Raw genomic sequence first — 23,184 nt, 5'->3', positions numbered from 1 at the left:
TCCATCTGTTATTCCCATAGATAAGAATGATGTAATGTGACGTCATCAGAATCTCTCACCTCTCCAGTGAGACGGAAGAGGATCTCTAGGGTGAGGTGTAACATCCTCTCCGCCATCTTGTCTCTGTCCATATCCATCCTTGATGGGTAAATTAGGAAAACTCTCTTTTGTAGAAGATCTTCACTGAGAGGATCCAATATTGTAGAGACCTGAATGAGAAGATGATCCGATGTAACATCATAAGAATCCTGTGTAATAATACAATTACTGGAGATAATAAGGGAAACATATGAGGAGATTTATTATCTTACAGGGTTTAGTTTTCTTCCCTGACATCTACTAATAAAACCTATATATTTAGGCCCCAGACAACAAGCAGTTTCCTCCTCGGAGTCGGCAGCTGAACACGTTCCTCATAGACTCATCTTCCATAACGCTAATTCTCCTCTCATTACCGACACTGGAATCGGCATTAGCAATACTGCAGGAGATATTCATTACACGCGACATGAGAAATAACTCCTTCATGATGAGGACGACATCTTCATCTTCTACTGCGGCTCTAGAGACAGATGTGGCCAGAGTCGGTCACTGCCTCCATCCCCACCGGCCGTCTATATGAAGGTTTCCCGTCTTCCCCGCACTGGAATCTTCTCTCACGTTAGATCTCAGCTCTGAGTCACACACAGAAGTTTGAGGCTTTTCTGGAAGAACAGGACAGGAGAGATCTGAGGCCGATGTCTCCATGTACAGGGTTTCCCCTCGGGATAAGAGGCTTTTCTATCCCTTTCCCCCAATTAGAGGGGACACCTGTGGATATCGGGGTCTTTACCGGCTGCAGTCCTGGGGGGATTTCCTCGGTAACGTGGACGTTGGACAATCGTCACCATCAATTCCCATCAGAGTGAAGGAACATCGCTCCTCTATTCAGCTCTATGGATCCAGGATGAAATCCACTGCGGCCCCTGCAAGAAAAGAGCGAAGTCTGGTGAGACCCCCGAGTCCGGAGATTTCTACAGCTGCTCTGTGCGCACAGGACCTGTGATGAGGTCACAGGAGGGGAGGAGTCAGGAGTCACATGATCAGGGGCCTCAGTGTGTGCAGGACTCTGCTGTGCTGGTTGTCATGGTGCTGGATGAGGGGAAGTTTCTGTGTGGAGTCAGGAGGGGTTTATAGGGTGGATGTAGCAGAGGCGCGTGTGTACGAGGTGTACGGAGCGGAGCCGTGTATGTACGAGGTGTACGGAGCGGAGCCGTGTGTGTGAGGTGTACGGAGCGGAGCCATGTGTGTACGGGGTATACGGAGCGGGGCCGTGTGTGTACGAGGTGTACGGAGCAGAGCCGCGTGTGTACAAGGTGTACGGAGCGGAGCCGTGTGTGTACAAGGTGTACGGAGCGGAGCCGTGTGTGTACGAGGTGTACGGAGCGGGGCCACATGTGTACGGAGCAGAGCCGCATGTATACGAGGTGTACGGAGCGGAGCCGTGTGTGTACGGGGTGTACAGAGCGGGGCCGTGTGTTTACAAGGTGTACAGAGCGGAGCCGTGTGTGTACGAGGTGTACGGAGCGGAGCCGTGTGTGTACGAGGTGTACGGAGCGGAGCCGTGTGTGTATGAGGTGTACGGAACTGAGCCGTGTGTGTACAAGGTGTACAGAGCGGAGCCACGTGTACGAGCTGTACGGAGTGGGGCCACGTGTACGGAGCAGAGCCGCATGTGTACGAGGTGTACGGAGTGGAGCCGCGTGTGTACGAGGTGTACGGAGCGGAGCCGTGTTTGTACGAGGTGTACGGAGCAGAGCTGTGTGTGTACGAGGTGTACGGAGCGGAGCCCTGTGTTTACGAGGTGTACGGAGCAGAGCCACATGTGTACGAGGTGTACGGAGTGGAGAAGTGTGTGTACGAGGTGTACGGAGCAGAGCCCTGTGTGTACGAGGTGTACGGAGCGGAGCTGTGTGTGTACGAGGTGTACGGAGTGGAGCCCTGTGTTTACGAGGTGTACAGAGCAGAATCGCTTGTGTACGAGGTGTACGGAGCAGAACAGTGTGTATGAGGTGTACGGAGTGGAGAAGTGTGTGTGCGAGGTGTACAGAGCGGAGCTGCGTGTGTACGAGGTATACGGAGCGGAGCCCTGTGTGTATGAGGTGTACAGAGCAGAATCGCTTGTGTACGAGGTGTACGGAGCAGAACCGTGTGTATGAGGTGTGCGGAGCAGGGCCGTGCGTACAAGGTGTATGGAGCGGAGCCGTGTGTACGAGGTGTACGGAGCGGAGCCGCGTGTGTAGGAGGTGTACGGTGCGGAGCCGCATGTGTGTGAGATGTACAGAGCGGAGCCTCATCTGTACGAAGTGTACGGAGCGGAGCCCTGTGTACAGGGTGTTTGGAGCGGAGCCGCATTTGTGCCGACCCATCTGTGTACTCTGTATACCCCATCTTCAGTCACAGACCCATCTGTGTATGCTGTATACACCCGTATACCCCAAGCTTTGGTCACAGACCCCTCTGTGTATGCTGTATACACCCAAATACCCCAGCTTTGGTTGAGGACCCCCCTGTGTACGCTGTATACACCCGTATATCCCCAGCTTCAGTTGGAGACCCTTCTGTGTATGCTGTATACACCTGTATTCCCCCAGCTTCAGTTGCAGACCCCTCTGTGTACTCTGTATACACCCGCATACCCCCAGGTTCGGTTCCAGACCCCTGTGTGTAAGCTGTTGTGAATTCGCTTTCTGGCCTACCTCTGGTTACTACTGAACATAGTGGAGCTGGTCAAATTGACAGAGGGGTTGTGAGTTCTCTTTCTGGGCTCCCTCTGGTGGTTACTGGAGGTAATGGAGCTGATCTGATTAACAGAGGCTTGCCACCTGATAATGAGGACGACGATTGGAGATCTGGGGTTTCAGACTGAATTTAAGACAGCCAACTCCCTCTATCCCTGCTGGTGATTTTTTCCTGCCTCCTGAGGTCTTAGTTTCCAGCTCAGTCCCTGCATGTTCAGCTAAGTGTTCTTTTGCTATTCTGTTCACATTTGATCTGGTTTTGTCTATTTCAGTTTTGTGCGGGTCAGCCAGCTCCGGCTGGGGCTGTGCTGAATCTCCATCCATATGTTACTGCTTGTGCCAGTTTGTTTTCATCCCTTATTAGATTGGCCTCTTTTTGCTCTGCTTTCAGAATATACCAGAGTGCTGATATAGTGGGTGAAGTCATGCAACTTCAGTATTTTTTGCATCAGACGTGTTGGACTTTTTGGCAGGGTTTTTTGCGTGATTGCAGACAGTGTCTTTCCTTTCCTCTCCTGTCTAGTTAGTGTGGGCCCCATCATTTGGTCAGTCTATTTTCCTGCCTACGTTTGCGTTTTCATCTTGTCTCACTGACAATATGTTTGGGGGCTATCTTCCTTTGGGGTCTACTTCGGGGCAGTTTAGATTTCCCCTTTCTTCCTTTAGGCTTAGTTAGCTCTCCGGCTGTGCCAAGGCGTCTAGGATCATCGCAGGCACCCTCCACGGCTACTGATAGTTGTGTGGATAGGATCAGAGGTCTGCAATCTGTCTAGTTACCAACTTCTCTGGTTTTCTGTGGCTTAGCTTGGGCTTGCTCTCCTCCTCGGTGACCCAATCATAACAGTATGCTGTATACAACCATATACCCCCAGGTTTGGTTGCAGACCCCTGTGTGTATGCTGTATACATCTGTATGCCCCCAGCTTCGGTCGCAGACCCCTGTGTACACTGTATACACACGTATACCCACAGCTTCTGTCGCAGACCCCTGTGTACACTGTATACACCCATATACCCCCAGCTTCGGTCACAGACCCCTGTGTGTAGGCTGTACACACCCGTATATCCCCAGCTTCAGTCGCAGACTCCTGTGTACACTGTATACACATGTAGACCCCTAGCTTTGGTTGCAAACCCCGGTGTACACTGTATACACCTGTAAACCCCCAGCTTCGGTCATAGACCCCTCTGTGTATGCTGTATACACCTGTATACCCCCAGCTTTGGACGCAGACACCTGTGTACGCTGTATACACCCGTATACCCCCAGCTTCGGTAGCAGACCCCACAGTGTACACTGTTTACACCTGTATATCCCCAGCTTCGGTCACAGACCCTGCATCTCTCACACTGTAGAACTGAACCCGGACACACACGGTAAAACTGCGGTCGTTGGTCTCTCGCACTTATACCGATAACATAAGATGGAGTCAGACGAACCCTCCTACAAAACTTGAGAACAAAGTCATTACTACAGGACTGTGTGAGAAAGGGATTTATTCTACAAGAAATGCTGGGGCCACAAATGAGAGAATCCGGGCCCCGTGGCTGGATACTCCGGGCCCCCAGCGTGTTAGGACCAGACGGGGTCTTTGTCTCTGGAGCTTCTCTACTAGGGATAATGAGACTCTGATCTTGGTCATCCATATGGATAATGGAATTACAAAGCTTCTCATATAATTTCCGTGTTAAACACGAATGGCACATCTACAGCACACGGACGGCTCATGTACAGCACACGTACGGCACATGTACAGCACACGGACGACACATGTACAGCACACAGACGGCACGTTTACACGGACTCATAGACTTGTATTGGCCCTTTGTCATCTGTGCTGCTGGGAAAACATGGACATGAGAGCAGCACCATAGGTCAAATAGGGGACACGTGGCATCTGTGAAAAACATGACAGGTCGTGTGAAGGTGCCGTACAATCACATAATAGAAAACATTAGCAGAATTACCGTCTTTTTGTACATCCTACCTCACAAACAGCAGAATAAAAAGTGATAAATAACAAGTCCTACATGTCCCCCAAACTACTCTGCTAAATCCCCTCTGGCTCTGTGGATGATGGTTGGAAAAATAAGAATTGAGAGTGAAAAGATCATTTTTGAGGAAAAAATTTCATTTTTTAATTGTACGACTGTACGTTATAAACTTCTGTGAAGCCCATGGGGGTTCAAAGTTCTCACCACACATCTACAGTTGTGGCCAAAAATATTGACACCCCTGCAATTCTGTCAGATAATACTCAGTTTCTTCCTGAAAATGATTGCAAACACAAATTCTTTGGTATTATCTTCATTTAATTTGTCTTAAATGAAAAAACACAAAAGAGAATGAAGCAAAAAGCAAAACATTGATCATTTCACACAAAACTCCAAAAATGGGCCAGACAAAAGTATTGGCACCCTCAGCCTAATACTTGGTTGCACAACCTTTAGCCAAAATAACTGCGACCAACCGCTTCTGGTAACCATCAATGAGTTTCTTACAATGCTCTGCTGGAATTTTAGACCATTCTTCTTTGGCAAACTACTCCAGGTCCCTGATATTTGAAGGGTGCCTTCTCCAAACTGCCATTTTTAGATCTCTCCACAGGTGTTCTATGGGATTCAGGTCTGGACTCATTGCTGGCCACCTTAGAAGTCTCCAGTGCTTTCTCTCAAACCATTTTCTAGTGCTTTTTGAAGTGTGTTTTGGGTCATTGTCCTGCTGGAAGACCCATGACCTCTGAGGGAGACCCAGCTTTCTCACACTGGGCCCTACATTATGCTGCAAAATTTGTTGGTAGTCTTCTGACTTCATAATGCCATGCACACGGTCAAGCAGTCCAGTGCCAGAGGCAGCAAAGCAACCCCAAAGCATCAGGGAACCTCTGCCATGTTTGACTGTAGGGACCGTGTTCTTTTCTTTGAATGCCTTTTTTTTCTCCTGTAAAGTCTATGTTGATGCCTTTGCCCAAAAAGCTCTACTTTTGACTCATCTGACCAGAGAACATTCTTCCAAAACGTTTTAGGCTTTTTCAGGTAAGTTTTTGCAAACTCCAGCCTGGCTTTTTTATGTCTCGGGGTAAGAAGTGGGGTCTTCCTGGGTCTCCTACCATACAGTAACTTTTCATTCAGACACCGATGGATAGTACGGGTTGACACTGTTGTACCCTCGGACTGCAGGGCAGCTTGAACTTGTTTGGATGTTAGTCGAGGTTCTTTATCCAACATCCGCACAATCTTGCGTTGAAATCTCTTGTCAATTTTTCTTTTCCGTCCACATCTAGGGAGGTTAGCCACAGTGCCATGGGCTTTAAACTTCTTGATGACACTGTGCACGGTAGACACAGGAACATTCAGGTCTTTGGAGATGGACTTGTAGCCTTGAGATTGCTCATGCTTCCTCACAATTTGGTTTCTCAAGTCCTCAGACAGTTCTTTGGTCTTTTTTTTCTCCATGCTCAATGTGGTACACACAAGGACACAGGACAGATATTGAGTCAACTTTAATCCATGCCAACTGGCTGCAAGTGTGATTTAGTTATTGCCAACACCTGTTAGGTGCCACAGGTAAGTTACAGGTGCTGTTAATTACACAAATTAGAGAAGCATCACATGATTTTTCAAACAGTGCCAATACTTTTGTCCACCCTCTTTTTTATGTTTGGTGTGGAATTATATCCAATTTGGCTTTAGGACAATTCTTTTTGTGTTTTTTCATTTAAGACAAATTAAATGAAGATAATAATACCAAAGAATTTGTGTTTGCAATCATTTTTAGGAAGAAACGGAGTATTATCTGACAGAATTGCAGGGGTGTCAATACTTTTGGCCACAAGTTCCTTGGGGGGTCTAGTTTCCAAAATGAGGTCACTTGTAGGGGGTTTCCACTGTTTAGGTACATCAGGGGCTCTCCAAACGTGACATGGCGTCCAATCTGAATTCCAGCCAATTTTGCATTGAAATAGTCAAACGGCACTTCTTCCCTTCTGAGCTCTGCCATGAGTCGAAACAGTGGTTCCCCCCACATATCAGGTATCAGCGTACTCAGGACAAATAGCACAATAACTTTTGCAGTCTAATTTCTCCTTTCACACTTGGTAAAATAAAAAAAATTGAACCTGAAGGTTTTTTTTGTGAAAAAGTTAAATGTTCATTTTTTTTAAATATTCAAAAAGTTCCTGTGAAGCACCTGAAGGGTTAATAAACTTATTGAATGTGGTTTTGAGCACCTTAATGGGTGCAGTTTTTAGAATGGAATCATAGAATCGTAGAGTTGGAAGGGACCTCCTGGGCCATCTGGTCCAACCCCCTGCTCAAAGCAGGATTCGCTAAATCATCCCAGTCAGATGTCTGTCCAGCCTCTGTTTGAAGACTTCCATTGAAGGAGAACTCACCACTTCTCGTGGCAGCCTGTTCCACTCATTGATCACTCTAACTGTCAAAAAGTTTTTTCTAATATCTAATCTGTGTCTCCTCCGCTTCAGTTTCATCCCATTGCTTCTAGTCTTTCCTTGTGCAAATGAGAATAAAGTTGATCCTTCTACAATGTGACAGCCCTTTAGATATGGTGTCACTTTTGGGTATTTTCTATCATATAGACCCCTCAAAGTGACTTCAAATGTGATGTGGTCCGTAAAAATAAAATGGTGTAAAAATAAGAAATCGCTGGTCAACTTTTAACCCTTATAACTTCCTAACAAAAAAAAATTTGGTTCCAAAATTGTGCTGATGTAAACATGTGGGAAATGTTACTTATTAAGTTTTTTGTGTGACATATCTCTGTGATTTAAGGGCATAAAAATTCAAAGTTGGAAAATTGCGAAATTTTCAAAATTTTCGCCAAATTTCCATTTTTTTCACAAATAAACGCAAGTTATATGAATGAAATTTTAACACTAGCATGAAGTACAATATGTCACGAGAAAACAATGTCAGAATCACCGGGATCCATGGAAGCGTTTCAGAGTTATTACCTCATAAAGGGACAGTGGTCAGAATTGTAAAAATTGGCCCGGGCATGAACGTACAAACCACCTTTGGGGGTTAAGGGGTTAAAACATTTGCTTTTCCCATATCGCTCTCTATGATTTCACCCTCATTGTTCTTTAAAGGGCCGACACCATCAATTTTAATCTTTTTACTGTTTATATAATTAAAGAATAGTTTGGGGTTTGTTTTACTTTCCTTAGCAATGAGTCTCTCAGTTTCCACTTTTGCTAAATGTATTTGTTTTTTGCACATTTTATTTTTTTCTCTATAACTTTTTAATGCTTCTTCATTGCCTTCTTGTTTTAGCTTCCTAAATGCCTTGTTCTTGTTATTTATTGCCCTTTTTACATCCTTATTTAGCCACATTGGTGTTCTCCTGTTCCTAGCCCTTTTATTTCTGTACGGTATGGCTAGCTCGCAGTGGGTGTGTAAGACTGATTTAAATATTTCCCATTTATTTTCTGTGCTCCTATTTTTGAGGACATTGTCCCAATCAATTCGGCGAAGGTCCTATCTAAGCTGATCAAACTTTGCTTTCCTGAAATTCAGCGTTTTGGTAACCCCCTTCCAGGGCTCCTTACTGAAGGACAAGTGGACTTGTATTCTATTGTGGTCACTGTTCCCTCGGTGCCATCGACTCGGACTTCTGTTATTCTATCTGGCCTGTGGCTTAACATTTAGTCCAGAAGGGCCGTCCCTCTAGTTGGGCCCTGCACAAGTGGGGACAGATAATTATCCTTGGTCACTGACAGAAATTGGTTTCCTCTCTGAGATCCGCAGGTTTCCGTTTCCCAGTCTATGTCGGGGTAGTTGAAGTCTCCCATAATAATCACCTCATTGGGATTTGCTGCTTTGTCTCTTTGTTTCAATAATACATTTTCAGTGGTTTCTGTTATATTTGGTGGCTTATAACAAACCCCTATGAGGATTTTATAACTTTTCTCTCCTTGTATCTCCACCCATAGAGACTCCACCTCTTCATTTCCCTCTTGTATATCTTCTCTTAGTGTGGGCTTTAAAGTGGACTTTATATATAGACAGACTCCGCCCCCTTTCCTTTTTTTACGATCCCTCCTAAACAAATCATATCCTTGCAAGTTAGCCGCCCAGTCATAGCTGTCGTCTAACCATGTCTCAGTTATTCCTACTATGTCGTATTTTTCCTCATACATTACCAACTCCCGATCTTCAATCTTATTGGTCAGGCTTCTTGCGTTGGTCAGCATGCAGGAAAGAAGTTTTCCTTCCTTTTTCTTAGCTTCCTTCTGAGTACCCCGTCTTTGGTCCTCGGTACCACATCTAGTATCCTTGATTAGTTTGTCTATATTCAAGCGGGACTAGACGAAGAAAACCCTAAAATCATGAATCATGTTATCCGAAACAGTCAGAAAACTAGCCACATATTGGCAGATCCCAGACCTCAGACTATATACTGTGTAAGTTTATAAGCCACTCCAGTGTCAGGAATAGATAGTATGTGATAATACCGTATATACCGCTCAGGGAACACTTACCTTTCAGAGATAATTTCCATATTCATACTAATTAATGGCACAGATCTCCCAGACATTATGACTGCACATATCCCTAGTCTTTATACCGATATTGCACTCATTCCCTGACAGACCGCAGCATGGCCATTAGTTAGAAGCTGCTAATGATCTTTGGAGCAGGTAAGTTTTCCCTGAGTGGTACATATTGGGCCGTCTGAAGACTGAGTTTAGTCTAGGACAATTTGTCTGCACTACTAATTAACAGCAGTTACATTACCAAACTAGGGCAGTCCCTATAGGAGAAAAACACAAGAATTATACTGTATTGTCACATACTATCTATTCCTGACACTGGAGGGGCTTATAAACTTACACAGTATATAGTCTGAGGTCTGGGATCTGCCAATATGTGGCTGGTTTTCTGACTGTTTCGGATAACATGATACATGATTTTAGGTTTATTTGTCTAGTCTCGCTTGAATATAGGTCAATATTATATAGTCTCCTGAAGACGCCTTTGGTGAGGACGATGAAGCCTGCAGAAATAAGAGGCTTGGACAGTGACTGTCTATACGTCACCTCACACTATATACTGAACTGTGGGGCACATGTTTTTTCTATTAGTCACCTATTGACTAACCTTCAAGGGGTGAATTATGGGTATAGTTTTACATTTGGAATTAATAAAGTTTAGTTTTATCTTTTTGTCAGCAAACATGAGGAATGACAAGAGACAACCCATTTAAAAAGATTCAGTTTTGGTTAAAACTATTCCAACACTATGAACATAAAAAGGCTTCCCACTATGTGACATCTCTGATGTTTATTAACAGTTGATTTCCAAGTAAAATATTTCCCACATTAAGAAAATGAAAACGGCTTCTCCCCTGTGTGACTGCTCTGATGTCTAACAAGAAGCGCTTTCCGGTTAAAACATTTCCCACATTCTGAACATGAAAAAGGCTTCTCCCCTGTGTGCGTTCTTTGGTGAGTAACAAAATTCCCTTTATGGTTAAAACATTTCCCACATTCTGAACAGGAAAAAAGCTTCCCTGTGTGGGTTATTTGATGGTGATCAAGATCTATTTTCCATTTAAAACATTTCCCACATTTTGAACATGAATATGGCCTCTCTCCTGGGTGAATTCTCTCATGTCTAACAAGATGTGAATTCTGAGTAAAACATTTGCCACATTCTGAACATGAAAAAGGCTTCTCCCCTGTGTGAGTTCTATGATGTTCATTAAGACACCCTTTCTGGTTAAAACATTTCCCACATTCTGAACAGGAAAAAGGCTTCTCTCCTGTGTGAGTTCTCTGGTGTGTTACAAAATGTGATTTCTTGTTAAAACATTTCCCACATTCTGAACATGAAAATGACTTCTTTCCTGTGTGAGTTCTTTGGTGTATATCAAGATTCCATTTCTGTTTAAAACATTTCCCACATTCTGAACAGGAAAATGACTTCTTTGCTTTAGGAGCAGTTTGTTTTATAATGCCTCTTTTGTGACTTTGATTTTCCTTAGTAGTCAGTAATGAATCAGAAGGTGGGACCTGTTTCATATAATCAGATGACAGATCTTTGCTGTGAATGGATGATGGTATATCTGGAGTAATGGCAATCACTTCTGTTGTACCCTGTAGGATCTCAAGATCATCAGATTTAAAAATTGAAGATGTCAGCTGTCCCTCTGATCTCCTGGTACGGTCATCTGCTAAGATAAAAAACAATTATTTATTAATAAAATATCCTTGAGTTTTATATTTTTGAACATTTCTACTTAAACTGTCCATAAAAATGGCAAACTATGTAAAAAACTTTATTTACCAAAACAATGACAGTTCACAGTCTAATAGAAAACCTTGTTGGATGAGCCAGTAGTGTGCGGTGTTCAACTGTTTGTTCATTCTGCCTCCCAAATATCGAATAAAAAGAAACCAATCAATGTTATGTAGGCGAAAATAATACCAATTCTCATCTCACAAAAAACAAGTCCCCACTCAGGGCCATCATCTGTCAATGGAAAAACAGATAAGGCAGGTTACAGTTAATGCTATAGTTAGGGTTAGTGTTAGGCTAAAGAATTAGGCTTTTCTCAATTGTCTCCCCAATAATTGGGTCCCGTCAGTCACGTCAGAGTTTTCTTTTTCCGAAAAAAAAAAAAAAAACGAATAAAATGGCCCTTAAGTTTTATAGTACAGAGGAGGCTTATGCACTTTTATGTTCTGACAGTGAAGAAAGTGCAGTGTCAGATGGCGATGAGGATTTCGAGGGCTTTAGTAGCAGCGACAGTGATAGCTCAGAAATGAGCAGTGATTCTGGTCCATCCTCACACACAAGGACCAGTACAACAAGAAGGACAAATAGCGCTTCTGGAGAAATGTCTCCAACTCAGGGAACAATGCCCAGTACTAGCGCTGTCCCTAGTGCTCGAGAATTGGCGCACACCAATGTCCAAGGGGCTTTGCCTCTTGATGTAGCATTTCCCAGATGGGAGGCTTCGGATTCGACTACTCCATTCATCCCTAATTTTAATGCCATTCCTGGTATAAATGTGGAGGAGGAAAATTTTGCACCAATTAATTTTTTTAATTTGTTTCTGACAGATAGCTTGCTAGAGCATATTGTCCTACAAATTTATATGCGTCCCAATTCATCAGCCAGAATCCACGATCCTATTATGCTAGGTCAAATTTATGGACACCAACTAATGTCCTAGAAATGAAAACATTTTTAGGACTTACATTCATTATGAGGCTTGTTAAAAAAAATGAGCATTTGGTCTTATTGGTCCAACCGCCTGTTCAAGCCACCGCTATGATTTCTGCCGTTCTTCCTATCACCTGTTATGAGATGCTCATGAGATTTTGGCATTTTAACGACAATAGTCGATGCCTGCCCAGAAATGTCCCAGAACATGACAGACTATTCAAAATCAGACCCATCATCGAAGACTTGACAGAAAAGTTCTTAAAGCTTTACACCCCAACAGAAAACATTTCCATTGATGAGTCCCTTGTAAAATTCAAAGGAAGACTGCACCTCAAGCCATTTATTCCTTCTAAGAGGGCAAGGTTCGGAATAAAGCTCTATAAAATGTGCGAGCGTTCAATCAGATACACATCAGCTTTACACATTTATGAGGGGAAAGATAGCCAACTACACCCACCAGGATGCCCTACTTATCTGGGGACATCTGGAAAAATCGTTTGGGAGCCGATAACTCCATTTTTACAAAAAGGCTGCAATCTGTATGTTGACAACTACTACACCAGCATACCTCTATTTAAAAGTCTGGTTGAACATAACATAGGGGCTTCTGGGACCATTCGAAAAAAACATCAGGGGTTTCCAGAATCATTGGTCAGCAAAAAGTTCTGAAAGGGGCAGTCAGGGGCTTTACGCAATGGAGAGCTGCTTGTCCTTAAGTATAAGGATAAAAAAGATATTTTTATCCTGAGCTCAATCCACCCAGATGCCACAAGGGCCACTGCAGACCAACAGGGATCCACTACTCCAAAACCTGTTTTTAGTCATTGACTACAACAAATATATGGGGGTTGACCTTGCAGATCAGGTTCTACAGCCATACCAGGTATCAAGAAAATCATATATCTGGTATAAAAAGTTAGTCATTTATTTGTTTCAGGTGGCCACATATAATTCTTTTGTGTTATACAAAAAAGCCGGAAATGCAGATACTTTCCTTGATTATCAGGAAAAGGTCACTGAAAATCTTGTTTTTGACAATGTTGTCCCCGCCAATCCTTTATAATGTGAAGATGTTAGAAGACTCACTGAGCGACATTTTATTGCACTCATCCCAGTAACTGAAACAAGAAAGAACCCCCAGAGAAGATGTCGTGTATGTTCCTAGAGAGGAATGAGGCATGATCCCCGCTATTATTACCCACAATGCCCATCACTGCCAGCCTTATGCCTCCATGACGGCTTTACAATCTTCCATACAGAACCACGTTTTTGAACTGTTTTGACATTCAAGCATTTGGTTTATTTAGTGACAGACACATTTGAGTAGAGCTGACTTAACAATTTCCGGGGGTAGGTGGGGGGAGGTCTCCAGAGACACAAGCTGGACACAATATATTGGAAATCATCCATGCAGTGAAAATGGTCACTATACCCATAGATGAATTCCCAGAGGGGTGTCATTTCCAAAATGGGGTCACTTCAGGGGGGATTCTGTAGTTCTGGCACTTAGCGGCTCTCCAAAGTGCCACAACAGCAGAATCCCCCCCTGAAGTGACCCCATTTTGGAAATGACACCCCTCTGAGAATTCATCTATGGGTGTAGGGACCATTTACCTATCTACCTATTTTCCAATGTAAATGTAAAATCTGGGGATAAAACAACATTTTAGTGGTAAAAATGTAATTATTTCTTCTTCACTGCCTAATGGTATAATTTTCTATGGAACAGCTGTGGTGTCAGTATGCTCACTGCACCACTGGAAGAATTCATTCAGGGAAGTATTTGGTAAAATGCAGTCACTTTTGGAGCTCATGCAGTTCTAGCACCTCAGGGGCTCTGACAACGTGACATGTCACCCACAAACAATTCCAGCAAAATCTGCTCTCCAATACGACACTCCTTCCCTTTGGAGCTCTGCCATGCGCCCAAACAGTCGATTACCCCCACATATGGGGTGTCAGAATACTCAGGACAAATTGCAAAACAACTTTTGGGGTCCAATTTCTCCTGTTAGCCGTTGGAAAAAACAATTGAGGGCGAAAAGTTCATTTTTTTGTGGAAAAAATGTTTTTTTATTTTCACGGCTCTATGTAATTAGCTTCTGTGAAGCACTTGGGGGTTCAAAGTGCCCACCTCATGTCTAGATAAGTTCCTTGGGGAGGGGTTTAGTTTCCAAAATGGGGTCGGATTTCCACTGTTTAGACACGTCAGTGTCTCTGACAATGTGACATGTCAGCCACAAACAATTCCAGCAAAATCTGCTCTCCAATATGGCGCTCCTTCCCCTCTAAGCTCTGCCATGCGCCCAAACAGTAGTATTCTCCCACATATGGGGTATCGGCGAGCTCAGGAGAAATTGCATGGAGCAATCTCTCCTGTTACCCTTATGAAAATGCAAAATATGGAGCTAAAAAGATTTGTGAAAAATTGTATTTTTTTTTATTTCCACGGCTCTACATTATAAACTTCTGTGAAACATCTGTGGGTTCAAGGTGCTCAATACACATCTGGATAAGTTCCCTAAGGGGTCTAGTTTCCAAAATGGTGTCACTTGTTGGTGGTTTACACTGTTTAGGCAGATGAGGGGCTCTCGAAACGTGACATGGCAACCGCTAATTATTCCAGCATATTTTACATTCAAAAAGTCAAATGGCGCTCCTTCCCTTCCGAACCCTGCTGTGTGCCCAAACAGTAGATTTCCCCCACATATGGGGTATCGGCATGCTCAGGAGAAATTGCAAAACAAAATGTATAGTCCATTTTCTCCTATTACCCTTGCGAAAGTAAAAAAAAATTAGGTCTAAAGGAAAATTTTTGTGATGGTGGGATCTGACACTGATGTTCCTTGAGCTTGAAGTTCACCTTTTGTTTAGAAGTTTTTCTGGGCTCTTTTGTTACCATTCGTATTATCCATCTCTTTGATTTGCCATGAATTTTCCTCCTGTGGCCACGTCCAGGGAGGTTGGCTACAGTCTTATGGATCTTACATTCCTGAATAATATGTGCAACTGTAGTCACAGGAACATCAAGCTGCTTGGAGATGGTCTTATAACTTTTACCTGTAACATGTTTGTCTATAATTTTCTTTCTAATCTCCTGGGACATCTCTCTTCTTCGCTTCCTCTGGTCCTTGTTGAGTGTGATTCACACTATGTCACCAAACAGTACAGTGAGTATCTGTAGCCTCTATACAGGCCACTCACTGATTCCAGGATTGTAGACACCTGTGATGATAATTAGTGGACACATCGCGATTTAACATGTCCCTTTTGTTACATTATTTTCAGGGGTTCCATCATTTCTGTCCAGGCCTATTTCATGAGTTTTATTTATTTTTTAATTCTGTGGAAGCATGGTTGGAAAGCAATGTCTGACTTTCATTGTTCATTTTCACAGATTTATTATTTATTATTACTTTTGTCAGATTCAAGTTATTTCTGTGACCATTGTGGGTTTTTCTGTCATTAAACGAGGGGTAGCAACAATTTTGACCCCGTGTGTATAGATTATAACCCTCAGTGAATTAATTAATAACATGGAATCACTTTATGGGGATTTCTACTATTCTGGTTTTCTGTCATTTAGTTATATTAGGGCTTCAGCATATGGTGTGTCCAATCTCATCTGGGATCTGTTCCTGCTGTCCAGCTGGAGTAATCTGCTCCCTACTTCAACCAATTGGAAAGTACCACACCCTACTAAAGCGCAAAGCACATGGCCGGAATCTGCCAGATACAGTGTTGTTCTCCTCTGGTTCAGTCCTCTGTGCTCAGCTTGCGGCTTGTGTATTTGTTTCCTGCTGTGACCGTGGCCCGTTTACTGACTACTCTTGTGTCTTCTGATTCTGTATTCTGTTCTTCTGGTTCTGACCCAGCTACCTGACTATTCTTCTTACCATCTAACACCACAGAATAGCAGGTAACACCATGGTCCAAGCCTAGGGGTCCCTGTGTAAGTCCAGATTCCATGTGAGGGTGTTATAGGGCGATGAGCAAGGCAATCCTTGGGATATGGAAAGCAGAGAAGATAGTGCCAACCAGCAAAATGTCACCGGTGATGGCGGCGCCTGCGCAGTAGCATCTATAAGTAAGAGACAGAGGCTACTGGACAGGCGCCGCTGGTGTCATTTTGCTGGATGTAATTTTTTTTCTAAGCCTCACAATAGCCACAATATTATAGGCATTATCAACAATAATATCAATGCTATTATATGCATTATGTAATAATGGGGGGCAGGTCAGTGAGGGGTCAGCGACCTGTCATAAGCCAATACAGATGAATATGTAATCAGCGCAACACATAAAGCCCCGCCCACAGCCATGCCTCAGAGCACGAGAATCTCATTACTGAAAACTACAAATACAGATTACACAACAGTAAACCAGAGTAGCCCTCATTTATGGTGGAGCATTGGAGCTACTATGAATCCTGAGCAGAAGATTAGAGAAAATAATATTGCTCCCCATTTCAGGAGAGATTGTGCAGTAATCTGAATTCCTTAGGATCAGAAACAATGTAATTTATGATGTGGAGTGACTCCATGACACCAGGGCTGGAGCCAACACATCTCCTGCAGGCGGGAATAAATGTATATTACAGCCATCAGCCACGCACAGCTTAGAGAGGAGAGTTGTGAAATACTCGCCAGGATTCGAGTACCGCGAGTACCAAATCCTAACGAGTATACTCGCTCATCCCTAGGAACCATGAGACATTCAGCAGCACAGAAGGGAGAGAAGATTCATCCGATAAGATCTCAGGGATCTAGGAAGCCAACAGCATCATTACCCTCCGCTTTCTCTTACAGGCCCAGCATAATATTTTTCTTCAAGTGATTTTCTATCTTGTCAGCACATTCTACGTACGCTGTCATTTGGCTTTATAGTTTAGAAGGCTCTGGCCATTACCTGTCTAATTCCTGTCTCTTTGTCTGGAGAATAAACTTTAGGATTTCTATGCAGCCGCAGCTCCAGTCTCGATGAGCGGCAGCAGTGACGGGTGTTGATGCGAGAGACTCGTGCAAGTTTCTTGCATCACAACAGTAGTGTGATCCCGGCCTAACTTTGCGTTCAGTGTGACCCTTTAAGCGCGCACTTGGCCTATATTGGGTCAGGTACAAGCAATCATATAGATCTCGCTTTAAGGGATCACCCTCACACTAATCCCAGGGGGTAGGTGGATCCTCCAGGTTGTAAGTTCTATAGAAAAGGGCTTTCAATGCCCAAAGAAATTTGAAGAGTTTTGGGTGGAGGAGAATGTTGTGGTCTAGAGGGAAAATGGTGATCATGGTAATATGGCCGGACTACACCACCGATAAAGCAGCCACAGCCGGTGACTGAGAGGAATCTGTGACTTCTCTGCATTCAGTGGTTACTACTCACCTGGGTAGTCATATGTGGGAATCTCCTCTTTACACCACTCATCTTCTCTCACATATGTCTCTGTAGTATTAATATGGGTCAGATCTTCACCCTGAAAAAAATATTGTAAAAGTCACCGACAGATGGAGAAGTCCCATCTATGATCAGCTCTAATCCTGCCATCTCCACCGTTCTCATTACACAAGTATAAAACATATAATACTGGTGGATAAAACAAGACTGAGCACAAGACCTTCACAGCCGTCTACACATCATAGGGGAGATCTCCTGACACCTTCTCTCCATCTACCTGATGATCCTGAGGAGCACTGGGATCTTCTTGGTTACAGTCCTGTGGAAGAAGAGGACAGGGACATCTCTCTGGTGTTGTCCTCTTACTGGATAGATCTGGAGGAAACACATACAGGGACTGAATTCATTCTCTACATACAGATAATTATAGGCCGTGTGTATTTAGTCCTGTCTATTACCTGGTGATGTGAGGGGCTGGGGAACCTCCATTATGACGTTCTTGTACTGATCTCTGTGTCCTTCTAAATACTCCCACTCCTCCATGGAGAAATAGACAGCGACATCCTGACACCTTATAGGAACCTGACACATACAATGATACCGTCATCCCCCGATCCCTTCATAGCGTTACTGTATAATGTCCCAGCATTCCCAGCAGTGTCACCTCTCCAGTCAGCAGCTCAGTCATCTTGTAGATGAGGTCTAGGATCTTCTGGTCATTGATGTCCTCATGGATCAGGGGGTGAGGTGGAGGCCCCGTGATTGGGCTCAGGGGTCTTCCCCATCCCTCAGACACAGGGTCCTGACAGCGATCACTAGAGGTCTTCTTCACCACTGTGTAATCCTGGTAATGGAGAGACACATTAATAACTCTCACTACAGACATTTCCAGAGTCCTCACCTCTCCAGTTCTGTCCATCTGTTATTCCCATAGATAAGAATGATGTAATGTGACGTCATCAGAATCTCTCACCTCTCCAGTGAGACGGAAGAGGATCTCTAGGGTGAGGTGTAACATCCTCTCCACCATCTTGTCTCTGTCCATATCCATCCTTGATGGGTAAATCAGGAAAGTTCTCTTTTGTAGAAGATCTTCACTGAGAGGATCCGATATTGTAGAGACCTGAATGAGAAGAAGATGATCCGATGTAACATCATAAGAATCCTGTGTAATAATACAATTACTGGAGATAATAAGGGAAACATATGAGATTTATTATCTTACAGGGTTTAGTTTTCTTCCCTGACATCTACTAATAAAACCTATATATTTAGGCCACAGACAACAAGCAGTTTCCTCCTCAGAGTCGGCAGCTGAACACGTTCCTCATAGACTCATCAACGTCACCATCAATTCCCATCAGAGAGAAGGAACATCGCTACTCTATTCAGCTCTATGGATCCAGGATGAAATCCACTGCGGCCCCTGCAAGAAAAGAGCGAAGTCTGGTGAGACCCCCGAGGCCGGAGATTTCTACAGCTGCTCTGTGCGCACAGGACCTGTGATGAGGTCACAGGAGGGGAGGAGTCAGAGGTCACATGATCAGGGGCCTCAGTGTGTGCAGGACTCTGCTGTGCTGGTTGTCATGGTGCTGGATGAGGGGAAGTTTATGTGTGGGGTCAGGAGGGGTTTACAGGGTGGATGTAGCAGAGCTGTGAGTGTACGGGATGTACAGAGCAGGCTCGTGTGTGAACGAGGTGTACGGAGCGGAGCCCCGTGTGTACAAGGTGTACGGAGCGGAGCCGTGTGTGTACGAGGTGTACGGAGCGGAGCCGTGTGTGTACGAGGTGTACGGAGAGGAGCCGTGTGTGTACGAGGTGTACGGAGCAGAGCCGTGTGTGTACGAGGTGTACGGAGCGGAGCCGTGTGTGTACGAGGTGTACGGATCGGAGCCGTGTGTGTACGAGGTGTACGGAGAGGAGCCGTGTGTGTACGAGGTGTACGGAGCGGAGCCGTGTGTGTACGAGGTGTACGGAGCGGAGCCGCGTGTGTACGAGCTGTACGGAGCTGAGCCGTGTGTGTACGAGGTGTACGGAGCGGAGCCGTGTGTGTACGAGGTGTACGGAGCGGAGCCGTGTGTGTACGAGGTGTACGGAGCGGAGCCGCGTGTGTGCGAGGTGTACGGAGCGGAGCCGTGTGTGTACGAGGTGTACGGAGCGGAGCCGTGTGTCTACGAGGTGTACGGAGCGGAGCCGTGTGTGTACGAGGTGTACGGAGCGGAGCCGCGTGTGTACGAGCTGTACGGAGCTGAGCCGTGTGTGTACGAGGTGTACGGAGCGGAGCCGCGTGTGTGAGAGGTGTACGGAGAGGAGCCGCGTGTGTGCGAGGTGTACGGAGCGGAGCCGCGTGTGTACGAGGTGTACGGAGAGGAGCCGTGTGTGTACGAGGTGTACGGAGCGGAGCTGTGTGTGTACGAGGTGTACGGAGCGGAGCCGTGTGTGTACGAGGTGTGCGGAGCGGAGCCGTGTGTGTACGAGGTGTACGGAGCGGAGCCGTGTGTGTACGAGGTGTACGGAGCGGAGCCGTGTGTGTACGAGGTGTACGGAGAGGAGCCGTGTGTGTACGAGGTGTGCGGAGCGGAGCCGTGTGTGTACGAGGTGTACGGAGCGGAGCCGTGTGTGTACGAGGTGTGCGGAGCGGAGCCGTGTGTGTACGAGGTGTACGGAGAGGAGCCGTGTGTGTACGAGGTGTACGGTGCGGAGCCGCGTGTGTACGAGGTGCACGGAGCGGAGCCGTGTGTGTACGAGGTGTACGAAGCGGAGCCCTGTGTGTAAGAGGTGTACGGAGAGGAGCCGTGTGTGTACGAGGTGTACGGAGCGGAGCCCTGTGTGTACGAGGTGTACGGAGAGGAGCCGTGTGTGTACGAGGTGTACGGAGCGGAGCCGTGTGTGTACGAGGTGCACGGAGCGGAGCCATGTGTGTACGAGGTGTACGGAGCGGAGCCGTGTGTGTACGAGGTGTACAGAGCGGAGCCGTGTGTGTACGAGGTGTACGGAGCGGAGCCCTGTGTGTACAAGGTGTACGGAGAGGAGCCGTGTGTGTACGAGGTGTACGGAGAGGAGCCGCGTGTGTACGAGGTGTACGGAGTGGAGCCGTGTGTGTACGAGGTGTACGGAGCGGAGCCGTGTGTGTACGAGGTGTACGGAGCGGAGCCCTGTGTATGAGGTGTATGGAGCGGAGCCCTGTGTGTACGAGGTGTATGGAGCGGAGCCCTGTGTGTACGAGGTGTACGGAGCGGAGCCGTGTGTGTACGAGGTGTACGGAGCAGAGCCGTGTGTGTACGAGGTGTACGGAGAGGAGCCGTGTGTGTACGGAGCGGAGCCGTGTGTGTACGAGGTGTTCGGAGAGGAGCCGTGTGTGTACGAGGTGTACGGAACGGAGCCGCGTGTGTACGAGATGTACGGAGCGGAGCCGCGTGTGTGCGAGGTGTACGGAGAGGAGCCGTGTGTGTGCGAGGTGTACGGAGCGGAGCCGTGTGTGTACGAGGTGTACGGAGCGGAGCCATGTGTGTACGAGGTGTACGGAGAGGAGCCGTGTGTGTACGAGGTGTACGGAGAGGAGCCGTGTGTGTACGAGGTGTACGGAGCGGAGCCGCGTGTGTACGAGGTGTACGGAGCGGAGCCCTGTGTGTACGAGGTGTACGGAGCGGAGCCGTGTGTGTACGGAGCGGAGCCCTGTGTGTACGAGGTGTATGGAGCGGAGCCCTGTGTGTACGAGGTGTACGGAGCGGAGCCCTGTGTGTACGAGGTGTACGGAGCAGAGCCATGTGTGTACGAGGTGTTCGGAGAGGAGCCGTGTGTGTACGAGGTGTACGGAGCGGAGCCGCGTGTGTACGAGATGTACGGAGCGGAGCCGCGTGTGTGCGAGGTGTACGGAGAGGAGCCGTGTGTGTACGAGGTGTACGGAGCGGAGCCATGTGTGTACGAGGTGTACGGAGAGGAGCCGTGTGTGTACGAGGTGTACGGAGAGGAGCCGTGTGTGTACGAGGTGTACGGAGCGGAGCCGCGTGTGTACGAGGTGTACGGAGCGGAGCCCTGTGTGTACGAGGTGTACGGAGCGGAGCCGTGTGTGTACGGAGCGGAGCCCTGTGTGTACGAGGTGTATGGAGCGGAGCCCTGTGTGTACGAGGTGTATGGAGCGGAGCCCTGTGTGTACGAGGTGTACGGAGCAGAGCCGTGTGTGTATGAGGTGTACGGAGCGGAGCTGTGTGTGTACGAGGTGTACGGAGCGGAGCCCTGTGTGTACGAGGTGTACGGAGCGGAGCCGTGTGTGTACGAGGTGTACGGAGCGGAGCCCTGTGTGTACGAGGTGTGCGGAGCGGAGCCGTGTGTGTACGAGGTGTGCGGAGCGGAGCCGTGTGTGTACGAGGTGTACGGAGCGGAGCTGTGTTTGTGTGGACCCCTCTGTGTACACTGTATACCCCCAGCTTTGGTCGCAGACCCCTGTGCACACTGTATACACCTATATACCCCCAGCTTCAGTCTCAGAACCCTGTGATTTTGCTGTATACAGTCATGTTAAAGTTTGGGCACCCCTGTTAATGTTAACCTTTTTTCTTTATAACAACTTTGGTTTTTGCAACAGTTATTTCAGTTTCATATATCTAATAACTGATGGACTCAGTTATATTTCTGGATTCAAATGAGGTTTATTGTACTAACAGAAAATATGCAATCTGCATTTAAACAAAATTTGACTGGTGCAAAAGTATGGGCACCTCAACATAAAAGTGACATTAATATTTCGTAGATCCTCCTTTTGCAAAAATAACAGCCTCTAGTCGCTTCCTGTATCTATTAATGAGTTCCTGGATGAAGGTATTTGTGACCATTCCTATTTACAAAACAATTCCAGTTCAGCTAAGTTTGATGGTCACCGAGTATGGACAGCCCGCTTCAAATCATCCCACAGATGTTCAATGATATTCAGGTCTGGGGACTGGGATGGCCATTCCAGAACATTGTAATTGTTCCTCTGCATGAATGCCTGAGTAGATTTGGAGCGGTGTTTTGGATCATTGTCTTGCTGAAATATCCATCCCCTGCGTAACTTCAACTTCGTCACTGATTCTTGCACATTATTGTCAAGAATCTGCTGATACTGAGTTGAATCCATGCGACCCTCAACTTTAACAAGATTCCCAGTGCCAGCATTGGCCACACAGCCCCAAAGCATGATGGAACCTCCACCAAATTTTACTGTGGATAGCAAGTGTTTTTCTTGGAATGCTGTGTTTTTTAGCCTCCATGCATAACGCCTTTTTGTATGACCACACATCTCAATCTTTGTTTCATCAGTCCACAGGACCTTCTTCCAAAATGTAACTGGCTTGTCCCAATGTGCTTTAGCAGACCTCAGGCGACTCTGTTTGTGGCGTGCTGGCAGAAACGGCTTCCTTCGCATCACTCTCCCATACAGCTTCTCTGTTGTGAGTTCATTTTCCCCTTCGTCACTGAGGTCTGGTGAACTCCCTATTCTGGTGAAGGAAGGTAGTGAGCCTGATTATCAGGCACCTGAGTCTAATGATGATGACTGGCTGAGTGGAGTCACGGACTGGATATAAGGCTGCCGGCGCCCTTCTGCCCTGCGGGTGATTTCTCTGTGGACTTCTAGGAAACCAGTCTGATTCCTGCTCCTCTAAAGCTAAGTTTTCTGCTTTGCCTTTTAGCATTTGTGTTTTGTTTTTGTTTGCCTTGCTTTTCTGGATTCTGCCATTCCTGCTGGAGTGAGCTGAATCTCCTTTTGCCGGTTTCTCTGTCTTCAGAATATTCCTGAGTACTGACATAGCTTTTTGAAGCCTAGCGTCTTCAGGGC

The 23,184-nt window shown here is 46.1% G+C and overlaps 1 protein-coding gene across 1 annotated transcript in view; it reads right to left on the bottom strand.

The window, feature by feature from the left end:
• Positions 1 to 10,070: 10,070 nt before the first annotated feature.
• Positions 10,071 to 23,184, bottom strand: part of LOC141047183 (uncharacterized) — a 40,216-nt gene continuing 27,102 nt past the window's right edge. The window contains exons 2-6 of the mRNA XM_073542139.1: positions 18,034 to 18,213; positions 17,828 to 17,951; positions 17,647 to 17,744; positions 17,358 to 17,448; positions 10,071 to 10,974 (exon numbers count right to left, since the gene is read on the bottom strand). Of these exons, the coding sequence (XP_073398240.1) occupies positions 10,124 to 10,974; positions 17,358 to 17,448; positions 17,647 to 17,744; positions 17,828 to 17,951; positions 18,034 to 18,213 (1,344 nt within the window). The 3' untranslated portion in view covers positions 10,071 to 10,123. The remainder of the gene's footprint in view (positions 10,975 to 17,357; positions 17,449 to 17,646; positions 17,745 to 17,827; positions 17,952 to 18,033; positions 18,214 to 23,184) is intronic.

This window comes from Dendrobates tinctorius, unplaced genomic scaffold, assembly GCF_039654945.1.
Source record: "Dendrobates tinctorius isolate UK_male_01 unplaced genomic scaffold, ASM3965494v1 ptg000126l, whole genome shotgun sequence".
Lineage (NCBI taxonomy): Eukaryota > Metazoa > Chordata > Amphibia > Anura > Dendrobatidae > Dendrobates > Dendrobates tinctorius.
Note: the sequence above shows the minus strand (reverse complement) of the source record. Positions and strands in the feature narration are given on the sequence as shown.